Source organism: Petromyzon marinus, chromosome 38 (assembly GCF_048934315.1).
Source record: "Petromyzon marinus isolate PM22_M1 ecotype Great Lakes invasive population chromosome 38, UKy_Petmar_22M1.pri1.0, whole genome shotgun sequence".
Taxonomy (NCBI): domain Eukaryota; kingdom Metazoa; phylum Chordata; class Hyperoartia; order Petromyzontiformes; family Petromyzontidae; genus Petromyzon; species Petromyzon marinus.
In genome coordinates, this window is record NC_133704.1 from 12691069 (window position 1) to 12705090 (window position 14022).

A 14022-nucleotide genomic window follows, 5' to 3' on the forward strand; every position below is an offset into this window, starting at 1 on the left:
TCCCCCTCCATTGTCGCTATGTTCACCTAACAGCAGCAGCATACATTGGTTACGCGAAAAACTATTTAAACTTTGTTTTTAACCAGCTAAGGCCCACTGATCTATGTAGCTCTTTTTCAGAAGCGACCTGGCCACAAATAATTGCCCAACGAATTGGCTTGTCGCGTGGAAATGTACAACAGTAGCCAAATTACGTGACCACGGGGAAAGAGAGAGACGCAGACTCCAAATCTACAGCAGCAGCAGCAGGCGTCAGGTTCGGGATCGAACCCACGACCTCCTGCGTGCCAGGTGAGGTAGTGAACATCTCTGGATCGAACCCACGACCCCCTGCGTGCCAGGCGAGGGTGTTAACATCTCGAGATCGAACCCACGACCTCCTGCGTGCCAGGCGAGGTAGTGAACATCTCTGGATCGAACCCACGACCTCCTGCGTACCAGGCGAGGTAGTGAACATCTCTGGATCGAACCCACGACCTTCTGCGTGCCAGGCGAGGTAGTGAACATCTCTGGATCGAACCCACGACCTCCTGCGTGCCAGGCGAGGTAGTGAACATCTCTGGATCGAACCCACGACCTCCTGCGTGCCAGGCGAGGTCGTGAACATCTCGGGATCGAACCCACGACCTCCTGTATACCAGGCGAGGTAGTGAACATCTCTGGATCTAACCCACGACCTCCTGCGTGCCAGGCGAGGTAGTGAACATCTCTGGATCTAACCCACGACCTCCTGCGTGCCAGGCGAGGTAGTGAACATCTCGGGATCTAACCCACGACCTCCTGCGTGCCAGGCGAGGTAGTGAACATCTCTGGATCGAACCCACGACCTCCTGCGTGCCAGGCGAGGTAGTGAACATCTCTGGATCGAACCCACGACCTCCTGCGTGCCAGGCGAGGTAGTGAACATCTCGGGATTTAACCCACGACCTCCTGTATACCAGGCGAGGTCGTGAACATCTCGGGATCTAACCCACGACCCCCTGTACACCAGGCGAGGTAGTGAACATCTCGGGATTGAACCCACGACCTCCTGTATACCAGGCGAGGTAGTAAAGATCTCGGGATCTAGCCCACGACCTCCTGCGTGCCAGGCGAGGTAGTGAACATCTCTGGATCGAACCCACGACCTCCTGCGTGCCAGGCGAGGTAGGCAGGCCGCGTGTGGTGGTGGGGTGAAGTTTGTGTGCCACTGCCGTGGAGGTACCTCCATTAACAGTGGCATGAACAAATGCTGTAATTTCACGTGTGCGCCTTTATCTTTTTTTAACCTATGAGGTAAAAGTTATTTCATTATTACAGTACAGTAATTGACTGTTAACATTTTTTTTAAATAAAGTCCCTATTCAGCTTGCACCAAGGCTATTTTATTTGATGTAAAACGGCTTCCCACGACCACAATCGCCCAGATAGCGGCCCCGATCTCGAAAGATCCTTTGCAAGTTAAGGGGCCGTCCATAAATGACGTCACGCACCTAGGGGGGGGTCAGACATTTGTGACGAGAGGGGTTGAGAAATGTGACGTCACATCAAAATGCGCAACTTTAAATAAATATAGACAACACGTTCTACTTAATTAAATAGAATTTTTAATAAATGTTTCTCCTACAACATCAGAGTGCAGCGGCACATTAAATACGCATTACAATGACAATAGTTTAAAGCGATTTGAAGCATAAAATTTTGATTTAAAGCTTTCGTGACTACAGTAAACAACAAAATAACAAAATATATATTTTGTTATTTTGTTGTTTCTCCTCAACGTGACTTTACCGAAAAAACTAAGAATATGATTTGAAGCATGTTTTATTTTTGTTTTTTTTTGGGGGGGGGGGGGGCAGAGCTTTGTGACGTCATACTTGAGGGGGGGTCTGACTTTGTGACGCCGTGTGACGAGGGGGGGGGGTTCAAAAATCGCGTGACGTCATTTATGGACGGCCCCTTAGCGAGGGTTGGTCCTGGTTCATACTTCACAGTTGTGGGGTTGTTGGTGACCACAGTGAGACACGTGTCACGTGCTGCCGAGGGGTTATTGTTGTCAGCAAAGTATTATTATAATAATAACGTGATGTGATGTGCTACGCCTACAACGTATATGCTCCCACATTCACCCGCCTTAACTCGCTGACCCCGTGCCCCCCCTACTGGACGTCTCTGACGAAAGAGCTTCATAGCTCATCGGATTTCTCCTGCGGTCTCGATAAAGATGCTGGGCCTGCAATAACCGTCCAATCCCCCTCACGACGCGAATGCCATTGGGAAGACTCATCCATACTCTTTGGTTCTATTGGGTAAAGTCACGTAGGTAAAAAAATAAAATAACAAAAATCACGACGTTTCGGCCACAACACAAGCGGCCTTCATCAGGTGAAGACTCATCCAGCAGTGGATTCACGAACGGGCCGTACTTTGTTTGTACGAAAGGGACTCTTGAGATACGGGTTAAAGGTTAAAGATTTGTTTTTCATGCGTTTGGAGTGTTTTGCTTCTGTACACTTCTTCCGCGATGAGCCACTTCGCTGGGACGTTATCTTAAGCGATATTTTCCCCTCAGTTTGCAATGTGAATCCCGTGTGAGCTGACGGGAAATGCCGCCTAAGGAATTCTACGGCACTAGCAACAAGTTAAGCATTTTCTGAAAAACAAAATTGTTTTACAAATGCAGATAGCTACAGGGTATTATTGTACGACAGTTTTTCATAACGCATCCTACATCACAGTCCCCCCCCTCCCCTTCGGTGTGCAATGTAAATAAAGTGTGAGCCCGTGGGAAATGTGACTTCAATAATTCTACGCCGCCAGCCGCAGGGTTTAAAAAAAACAAACAAACATGTATTTTAAAATGTGCATAACTAAACGTATGAGGTGATATTTCCCCTCAGTTTGCGCTGTCAATCGCTGCGCTGCTGTTGCTGCTGCTACCCCCGCGGGGGTGGGGGTGTAACGGTCGCGCCCACGCGGGCCGCTTCACCCCCACCACCACCAACCCCTCCCGCGCCGCGCACTACTTTCCCTCCCCACCACCACCACCAACCCCTCCCGCGCCGCGCACTACTTCCCCTCCGCCGCGCCCCCGCCTCTGGGGCTCGTCGTTGGCCGCCGTGTATCGCTCCGCGCGCGATTTCCCCCTCCCCCCCCCGACTCTCCCCCCCCCCCACCGCCACAAAGATGGCGACGCTGCGGTGATGGTCGAGTCAGCGGCAGCAGCAGCAGCAGCAGCGACTGTGATTTCGTCTTCCCGTACTCCCCGCCACTAACGAGGAGCCACTCGCTCGTAGCGACGACAACGACGACTCCACCTTCAGCCACCACCACCACCAAACTCTCTCTTCAAGGAGCTCTGCGGTCCGCCTGTGACACCTCCATTCCCCGTCGTACCCAATGGACGACCTGGGTGAGTGAGCGAGCGAGCGAGTCGCCTCGTCCCCCACCGCCGCGCGTCAGCTCTCCCCTCCGGCTCCCTTCACTCTCCCCCACACTTTCCACTCGCCCCGTTGTCTCTCGCTCCGCCCTCGCCGTGCACCGTTTCGACGTCTCCGCCACCACCCCGGGACCCCGCGACCCCGGGACCCCGTTACCCTGCCCGACTCTCTCCGCTGCTCCCGACTTGCTCCCCCGGTGCCTCCTTTGGCTGCCCCCCCTCACTGCGTGAAACTCCCCCGAAGCCTGACCGCCTTTCCCCCCTTGATTTTTGCTCGACTAATTCTCGATTTATTGACTCCCTCACCCCCGCCCCCCCCCCCTCCGGCGATGAACTGATTAACGCCACCCTCCGCTATTCTGACTCCCGTCACTGCCTTCACACTTTGGAGACTTCCACCGCTCCATTGTGTCCCCATCATCTTATCTCTCTCTCTCGCCTGCTGACCGCAGTCAACTCGACCCTCTTGCTGTGCACCGCCTTTGACGCCAGCCTCCTTGCCGTGACTCCCCAGCGCTGCTGCTGCTGTTTCTTCTTCTTCACACCTTGGAGTGTTGCCCTGCGACTTTGTCGTAGTCGACTCTCTCTCCTCGAGTGCCTTGAAATGTCTCCGTGTGTGTTCGAGTCGCCCCGTGCTCTACGAGGCGGAAACCTTTCACGAAGTCACAGACACCTCACTCGGAACCCCGCCACACGCGCGAGTTCTTCTCGCTTTGGCCACACATTTAGTGAGCGAGGTCGCGTCGTGGCGCACAGGACTCGAGCTGATGAAGTCACTCGGGTTTAGGATAACGCGTGACAGGTACTGTGTGGGGGGGGGGAAGAGTCATGCGCGTGTACTGCGAGTGAAAGTGTGGCGAGAGTCAGGTACTGGAATCATGGGGAGTACTTCGGCTTTAGGTACCGGAGTGTACGAAGTAGTGAAATGTTGGAGAGTCGAGTTCCTGTAAACTTGCAGAATCTAAGTGCTTCAGTTATGCGCTAGAGAGTATTGGGTTGTAAGTAACCTACTGGGGAGATAAATACTCTCCTATCAAGTATTGAAAAGTCAGGTATTAGTTAATAAGTGCAGCATGTTATAGTATTGGGGAGTGTGGCACTACTGCGTGTGAGTGGTGGTGTGGTTGGTGGAACTTGTCACTACTGTGATTGTGTGGGTGGTGGTGTGGGTTGGTGGAACTTGTCACTATTGTGATTGTGTGAGTGGTGGTGTGGGTGGTGGAACTTGTCACTACTGTGATTGTGTGAGTGGCGCTGTGGGTTGGTGGAACTTGTCACTACTGTGATTGTGTGAGTGGTGGTGTGGGTGGTGGAACTTGTCACTACTGTGATTGTGTGAGTGGCGCTGTGGGTTGGTGTAACTTGTCACTACTGTGATTGTGTTGGTGGCGGTGTGGGTTGGTGGAACTTGTCACTACTGTGATTGTGTGAGTGGTGGTGTGTGTGGTGGAACTTGTCACTACTGTGATTGTGTGAGTGGTGGTGTGTGTGGTGGAACTTGTCACTACTGTGATTGTGTGAGTGGTGGTGTGTGTGGTGGAACTTGTCACTACTGTGATTGTGTTGCTGGCGGTGTGGGTTGGTGGAACTTGTCACTACTGTGATTGTGTGAGTGGTGGTGTGTGTGGTGGAACTTGTCACTACTGTGATTGTGTGAGTGGTGGTGTGTGTGGTGGAACTTGTCACTACTGTGATTGTGTGAGTGGTGGTGTGGGTTGGTGGAACTTGTCACTACTGTGATTGTGTGAGTGGCGGTGTGAGTGGTGGAACTTGTCACTACTGTGATTGTGTGAGTGGTGGTGTGGGTGGTGGAACTTGTCACTACTGTGATTGTGTGAGTGGTGGTGTGGGTGGTGGAACATGTCACTACTGTGATTGTGTTGGTGGTGGTGATGGATTGGTGTAACTTGTCACTACTATGATTGTGTGAGTGGCGGTGTCGGTGGTGGTACTTGTCACTACTGTGATTGTGTGAGTGGCGGTGTGGGTGGTGGAACTTGTCACTACTGTGATTGTGTGAGTGGCGGTGTGGGTAGTGGAACTTGTCACTGCTGTGATTGTGTTGATGGTGGTGTGGGTGGTGGAACTTGTCACTACTATGATTGTGTGAGTGGTGGTGTGGGTAGTGGAACTTGTCACTACTGTGATTGTGTTGATGGTGGTGTGGGTGGTGGAACTTGTCACTACTGTGATTGTGTTGGTGGTGGTGTGGGTTGGTGGAACTTGTCACTACTGTGATTGTGTGAGTGGTGGTGTGTGTGGTGGAACTTGTCACTACTGTGATTGTGTGAGTGGTAGTGTGTGTGGTGGAACTTGTCACTACTATGATTGTGTTGGTGGTGGTGATGGATTGGTGTAACTTGTCACTACTGTGATTGTGTGAGTGGTGGTGTGGGTAGTGGAACTTGTCACTACTGTGATTGTGTGAGTGGCGGTGTGGGTAGTGGAACTTGTCACTACTGTGATTGTGTTGATAATGGTGTGGGTGGTGGAACTTGTTACTACTGTGATTGTGTGAGTGGTGGTGTGGGTTGGTGGAACTTGTCACTACTATGATTGTGTGTGTGGTGGAGCGATAGTGTAGCGGTTAGCGCGCTGCGCTATGAACCTGGCGACCCGGGTTCGATTCCCGCTCACGGCCAACACCAGTGACGATTATCTGAACCGGTCCCGGGCCTCCCCTAGGTCGACTCAGCCTCAAATGAGTACCTGGTGCAGTGTGTAAACATCGCCACTAGGGAGACAAAGGCGGTCGGGCGTGGTGCTGGCCACCCACCCCCTCGTGTACCGTTCTGGCCTTCATAGGTGCTCGCTAACAGCACTTGCCCCTACAGTATGTTACAGGCTATATGGGGAATCTTTGTCTTTGTGGTGGAACTTGTCACTACTGTGATTGTGTTGGTGGTGGTGATGGATTGGTGTAACTTGTCACTACTATGATTGTGTGAGTGGCGGTGTCGGTGGTGGTACTTTTTGGGAGTTGTGGTCAGGGCGTGGCCCCGTCCAATCCCACTGCTGCCGAAGCGGGGAGGGTAGACCCATACCACGTTGCCAGATATGGAGCGTAAAACCCTCTAGATCCTCTTGCCTTGTGAGTAAATGAAACCCTCTAGGTCCTCCTGCCTTGTGAGTGAATGAAACCCTCTATTTTCTCCTGCCTTGTGAGTGAATGAAACCCTCTAGTGCCTCTTGCCTTGTGAGTGAATGAAACCCTCTAGTGCCTCTTGCCTTGTGAGTGAATGAAACCCTCTAGTGCCTCTTGCCTTGTGAGTGAATGAAACCCTCTAGTGCCTCTTGCCTTGTGAGTGAATGAAACCCTCTAGTGCCTCTTGCCTTGTGAGTGAATGAAACCCTCTAGTGCCTCTTGCCTTGTGAGTGAATGAAACCCTCTAGTGCCTCTTGCCTTGTGAGTGAATGAAACCCTCTTCCTCCTGCCTTGTGAGTGAATGAAACCCTCTAGTGCCTCTTGCCTTGTGAGTGAATGAAACCCTCTGTGTCCTCTTACCTTGTGAGTGAATGAAACCCTCTAGTGCCTCTTGCCTTGTGAGTGAATGAAACCCTCTAGTTCCTCCTGCCTTGTGAGTGAATGAAACCCTCTACGTCCTCTTACCTTGTGAGTGAATGAAACCCTCTAGTGCCTCTTGCCTTGTGAGTGAATGAAACCCTCTACGTCCTCCTACCTTGTGAGTGAATGAAAACCTCTAGTGCTTCTTGCCTTGTGAGTGAATGAAACCCTCTAGTGCCTCTTGCCTTGAGTGAATGAAACCCTCTAGTGCCTCTTGCCTTGTGAGTGAATGAAACCCTCTAGTGCCTCTTGCCTTGTGAGTGAATGAAACCCTCTAGTGCCTCTTGCCTTGTGAGTGAATGAAACCCTCTACGTCCTCTTACCTTGTGAGTGAATGAAACCCTCTAGTTCCTCCTGCCTTGTGAGTGAATGAAACCCTCTACGTCCTCTTACCTTGTGAGTGAATGAAACCCTCTAGTGCCTCTTACCTTGTGAGTGAATGAAACCCTCTAGTGCCTCTTGCCTTGTGAGTGAATGAAACCCTCTAGTGCCTCTTACCTTGTGAGTGAATGAAACCCTCTAGTGCCTCTTGCCTTGTGAGTGAATGAAACCCTCTACGTCCTCTTACCTTGTGAGTGAATGAAACCCTCTAGTGCCTCTTACCTTGTGAGTGAATGAAACCCTCTAGTGCCTCTTGCCTTGTGAGTGAATGAAACCCTCTACGTCCTTTTACCTTGTGAGTGAATGAAACCCTCTAGTGCCTCTTGCCTTGTGAGTGAATGAAACCCTCTAGTGCCTCTTGCCTTGTGAGTGAATGAAACCCACTACGTCCTCCTGCCTTGTGCGTGAATCAGGGTTGGTGGGCGGTAATAACGGCCGTGTCAGAGCACCGAGCCTCCTCCAGCCCTGAGAAGCCTGGGTTCAGGTCTGTGGCAGGGGGCGGCCAGTGAATTTAACCGGGTTCTCAAGTGTAATCTGAAAAAAAGAGTTTCATAGCTCATCGGATTCCTCCAGTCTTAACTCAAGATTCTGATTTTGAACAATGTGATGGTACCCGCCTGATCACCAATTACTGCACAAACAAAACAAACCATTGTTCAAACATTTAGTAAATCTTGTTAATTCCAACTCGGAATATATAATAAGCAATTGACATGTTATGTGAAAAGGGTGTCAGTGTAAAAACGTCTGCAAATATGTTGGTGCACGTAGCCTCTCCGATGTATTTTCGGGTTGTGCCACGTGTTGTTCAGCACAGTCAATGAGAAAGTTAATTCATTGGACATGGAACCGCGATGCAAGTGCTACCCGAAAAACTCACCACTCGGTTCCACCGCACAACAGCTCTCGGCAATTGGAGCGAAGCATTGAACATTCCAAACAACACCCCGAAAAACATGTCAGCTGTACAGCACAAAAAACGTGACATCCTACGTGGTAGCTGTACCTCCCTGAGTACAACGTAAGACTTGCCCCCATCGCCTACAGGAGCTGTGAACATGAAGCCCATGTGTAGTGTTCCAAATCTAGAGAATGGAAACGTCTTGGCCGGTGATTATAAACAAAACAACAATTTTCTCCCCTTGTTAGTCTTCCCGGTGCAATGGAGCGTGGGGCGATGCTCATCTCTACTGGCAGCACAGAGCCGCGGGCAGAAATTCCACATTCCCATGGTTGGGGCCCAGTGCCGTTTTCTCATTAGAAAGGTCACTGGTGACTTCCCGCAAAGTGTCTGTTACTTGTGAAGTGAGAAATCTCATGAGATAGTGAAGTTTTGTACAATTTCTCCAGATTTGGACAAAAATGTCTAAGCTTTGTGAAAAACGCTGGTCCAGTGGAGCTTGCAACTGTGCAGCATAGGAGACTATAATTACAGTACAACAGTGGATTTGACTGAACGACTTCCGCTGTCCCCGCAGCCCTGTCTGGTCGCCCAGTCACGCACGTCCCAGGCTCAGGCTTGCTGAGCTAGTTCATGTATATTACTCACAATACCTTGCTGACTGAACCACAATACCTTGCTGATCTCGTTAAGGAGCATAAACCATCATCACGCGATGTCCGCTCATCCTCGGAGCAGCGGCTTTTGGCTAACCGTCGAACAAAGACGGTGGTCACCTCATTGCTCGCTTTCAGATGCGCTTCTGCGGCCGTCTGGAATGCCCTTCCTTCCGATATTAGGAAGGCACTTGAGCTGTGCACTTTTAAATCTAGACTGAAAACTCATTTCCTTAGAACCGCTTTTTGTGTTCAGTTTGTTGTCCTTCGGCGCACCTCCGGTTAGCACGGTTGACTGTGTACGGTGCGAAAGAAGTTCTACGTACATACAGTACGCATCTTCATCTGGCCAGCCCAGAGAACACAACGCACTATTACAATATTTACTTCTCACCGTGTGTGAATACCTCAAAGGAGAACACGTGTAACCCTAAAGCTCACCTCAGCATTTAAAAACGACTCATGTCAATTCCTTGCCAAACACTTAGCGGTCCCTAGGCCCGCTTTTGTCAAAAAGGGAAGTCTCGTTGAAGTTCTGTGGTTTTTTGTCGCGCTTGCAAAGTTGTTGCCAAGGACAGAAATTGTAATTGCTGAGGGGGGGAGGAGGGTGCGGTGAGGCGCGTACTTCCGGGCAAAGTTTAAGCTGCAATGAAAACCTCTTGAGAAAGACTTCGTGTATCGGAAAACGGTTGCGGCACTGCACAAGACATAGTTCTCGAGAAGCCTCCTTGAAAGAGGGAATCATTGCCTACTTTTACACGCTGGCCAGACTATACGAGAACAATTTTTTTTATTGTACCAGGTCAGGCCCACTGAGCTACGTAGCTCTTTCTCAGAAGCGACCTGGGCTACAAATGACAGCTCAACGAAGTGGCTTGTCACGTGGAAATGCATAGCAGCCAAACACTGTCAACGCGTGTTTATAAATGTGGAGGGTAAAACTGGAGGACCCAGAGAAAAATGAACACGACCACGGGGAGAGAGACACGCAAACTCGAAATAGACAGCAGGCCTCGGGGCCGGGATCGAACCCACGACCTCCTTGGAAGAGGTGCTGTTAGCCACACGTTTTACCCCACCACACGGGGAAACGCTGCCAGTTGACTTTTCTGGTAAGACCAATGCATAACTTGCTTTGCTGAAAGAGAGATGGTCGTGTGATTTAAGAAACTTGCCAATTGTTGTTGCAACTTCCGCGCCGGGAAGATTGCAGCGGCGGCCTATATTTGTCGAAGACTCGGTGCTGTGCCTTGTGTGGGTGAGCGAGCGCAGGGTGTGGACAGGTGGACTCGCGGACAAGGTGAAGCCGCAATATAGTGTCTCCCAGAGATCCTCTCCTTTGTATCCATTTCAGTGGATGCCTTGGAGAATTGTAAGAGCCCACTTTGATGCACATCTCCTGACAAAGGAGAAATTAAAGTCCCGATGAATGGAATCGCAAGGAGAAAAGAACACGTGCTATGCAAGTACTGCAATGCATAACAATGAAAACGAATCGGCGAAAAGGGCATTCATGTTAATGCCTTTGCCAACCCGCACTGACGGGCGTAGTGAAGTATGCTCATTGAGTTACAGTGCACCAACTGCCCTTGCCCTCTGAGCCCCAAAACCAAGCAACCGGTCATTCCTCCCCATGGCATTACTATTGTGTGAAGCGTATATATGTTAAACGTCTGTCGCACCGTACGTAGCCAACCGCGCTAATCGGAGATCTTGCCCATAGTATTGACTTGCTCAGAATTATCTCCGTGACCACACTCCCCCTTTACACCCGCGCGTAGCGGCGGTGGCCGGCGGCGAGTTCACGTGGATACAATTTCACACCCGCCAGCCGTGAAATATTCAACGCGCCTGAGAACCGTACATGCCGTACAATTACGGGGTACACATGTTTATTTTACTCTTTGAGTTTTAAAGTGCCCCTGGCGCCCCCGTTCCACAACCCCCCCCCACCCAGCCGCACTGACTTACAGTTCGTGTTTATTACGGGAAGGGAGTGTTTGGGCAGCTTACTTTGGTTGGGCCACTGTGACGCATATCACTGGACTGTGCAGGAAGAGGAGTGGCTGGCTGCCTGGGGAATTGTGCTCAAGAGTTCGTTTTTTTCTGTGTGTGTGTGTGACAGGATGTGTGGCAGCCTTTCCTATCTCTCCAACCCGCACTCAAAACAAGACTCGTAAATTTTGTCAACGATTGAAAACATAAAATAACATAATCGTGAAGCATCGTTTTGGAGAATGTTAACGAGATATAACACTTTTTTTTTCTTTACCTTCCGGGAGTGCATCTTAGCAGCAGCATTGGTTTGTTGCGAGCAAACTCTGGAACGGATTTGACATGCAACTGTCGTCATTAGAGTCGGGCTTATCTGAACCAAATCTGGTGAAGTGCCCGATATTTATCAACATATCACCTTCACGTAATCAATGGGGTCCCCGTTTTACCCGAAACTTAATGATAATGCGCAACGCAAAATTATCATCGTACCTCGCGGGGAATGTTAATTACAAATAAATAATGCCTCCTTCCCATATTTGGCTCTCCATATGCAATATATGGCCTTCTGGGAGTGCATCTTATCAGCGGCATTGGTTCAATACGAGGTGAAGACGAACTGCATACAAATCCTTTCAAACGAAGCCAATCGCACAGTTCTTGTGGGAGACTGTTGCGTGTATAAGTAAAAAAGTAAAGTTATAGTGCGAAGAAATTTTCAAGCGCAGCCCTTTAGTCAGTCCACTGCTGGATGGGGAGCCTTCGTATGCCGTATGGGTCGTCGTATTCATGATTTGACCATTCCTTACCATGCCCGCCAGTGTGGATCGGTGAAGGCGGGTAGCATAGATGCGGTAGCAGCGTGTAAGTACAGCCCAACAATGGATTTAGCTGCACTGGCATCTGCTGCCCATCACATAGCTCCCACAGCAGCAGCAGCAGCAGATAACAACCCGTTGTGCATGGTGGTCCCTCATCCAGATACTGCCCAGACTTCAAATTCTTGCAAAGCTTCTGCGATCTGATGAGAATCGGGCACATTCCAGGTGATTTTGCTCATAGGCCTGGGTGTTGCGGTGGCGAGATGTTAACTACCTCGCCTGGTATACAGGAGGTCGTGGGTTCGATCCCGACCCTGACGCCTGCTGCTGTATTTTTGGAGTTTGCAGTGTCTCTCTCCCCGCGGTCACATGGATTTTTTCTCTGGGCACTCCGGTTTTTCCCTTGACATATTTCCCTCGAATCAACATGCGTTTAGAGTTTTTGGCTGCTATAAATTTCTACACAATAAGCCACTTGGTTGAGCCATCTTTTGTGATAGCCAGGTCACTTCTGAAAAAGAGCTATGTAACTCAGTGGGCCTCACCTGGCAGAATCAAACGGTTTAGTTTATGAACGAATCCACTTTTCCCCTGGCGTGGTGGGTTGCCACACGGCGCGTTCAGCCAGTCGTGTCACGGTTGCCACTGTTCACACTTATCAGCTCACTGTCCACCGTCGACACTGCCTTTTGAGTTTGTTATAATGGGCTGCACTTTCGATCCATGTGGCTTGATGACGCGTGGGAATACGACCACATGTAGACCACGTCTACCGAGGAGGAGAGGGGGCGGGTGGGGTGAATTCGACCGCTATCATATTCCTACTGCCCGGCACGTAATCAATATCAATAACACGCCACCAATAGGTTCTGCTAATTATGTTTTAGTTTATTGATCTCGGTGATTGTTAAGGGCATCGATTGAAACATTGTGACTATGGGGAATCAACGCATGTTGTGTTCATTCCCCGCAGTGATAAATTGCCTTTCTGTGGAATGAACATATCGGGCCCAGTGGTTGTTTTGCACCAATTTGACAAATGGTGCAATTCTGAAAAATACTGTATTGCTAATAAATGTAGATCTTTTTCTACATTATACATTAGCTGAATCTCAAGAGGGGTGATTCGGGAGGATGCTGCAAGTGGGATGTTTTGGTTGTTTCCTAAGAGAGAGTTTTGCGTCCGAGAGGAACCCAGAGGGCCCAGATAAAACCCACGCATGCGAGAGGGCAACAGTTAACGTCTGCAGATGGTCAAGAACCCAGATGAGACTTTCAACAATTTAATAACATGCAAAAGAATAGACTTTTAAGAAATGTGGAATGAATTAAATTTGTCATAGGGTTCTGAATAAATTATTTTGGCCTCTGCCATAGGAATGCAGAATTTCCACTACTGGCTTTCGGCTGTCAACGGATATTGGCAATCCGAAAAATACAATTGAGCGGGAAACGCTTTTGATTTTACTCATTTTATAAAACATTTCCCCATTTTAATAAAGAACTTTGCAATGTTCTCATTCTTGAGGAGTAAATGTGATTTTATCATTGGTATTCCTTTTTAGGGTGTGTTTAATGCAACGTTATTTTATCTTTGCATAATTTGTGAGCTCGTAAATTATGGGAAGTGTAAACAAACACATGAGGAAGCAAAGTCGTAGTAAAACAAATCTTACATACTTGTGGAATTTGCCGTACTCCGGACAATACCTGTTTATGTTTCAAAATGTACACGTGTGTCAGAAATGCATTCACATATGCATGCCGGCAATTTCTCTTTTGAAAATGCAAGCCGTTTTGATCACATGTATATGGCCAAAATATGGCAGTGCTGAGTTTTTATACTTCGCTGAACTTTCACATTCCACACGGGGTTAAGTTGTGATCATAATGATGTGTTTTTTCCCCATCCCCTACAATTAAAAGTGATATCTCCGTGTCATAGCCCAGAGGCCGGAACAGAAGATTGTGTTTTGTACCCCGGTAAAAACTTGTTTATCTAGTTAATACCGCCGTTAGGTTTCACTCTGATGCAGAGATAATGTTTGGGAAGGCACCATATTGCCCGTCCCTGCCGCCTTACTTATCCAGTCCACTACCCCACTTATCAGCCAATTTTTAAGGGAGAAGAAAACGCAATGATTGTCACATGAGGAAAAGCACGTGGAGAAGAGCAGGCGAAAGAGAAATGTCTTGACACTGCAACGGAGCAGTGAAGATTCCCGGAAGTGTTAAGTGTCGCGAACACTGACAATTGAGGTAAGGACATGCATAGAACCAACGCG

The 14022-nt window shown here is 49.3% G+C and overlaps 1 protein-coding gene across 2 annotated transcripts in view; it reads left to right on the forward strand.

Moving 5' to 3' along the window:
- The first annotated feature begins 3141 nt into the window (after positions 1 to 3141).
- LOC116950087 (paxillin-like) overlaps positions 3142 to 14022 on the forward strand; it is a 45828-nt gene continuing 34947 nt past the window's right edge. The window contains exon 1 of one of the 2 annotated variants that reach the window (XM_032967523.2): positions 3142 to 3391. In XM_032967523.2, coding sequence (XP_032823414.2) covers positions 3379 to 3391 — 13 coding nt within the window. In that variant the 5' untranslated portion in view covers positions 3142 to 3378. The remainder of the gene's footprint in view (positions 3392 to 14022) is intronic. The other variant, XM_032967524.2, reaches the window with a different exon arrangement.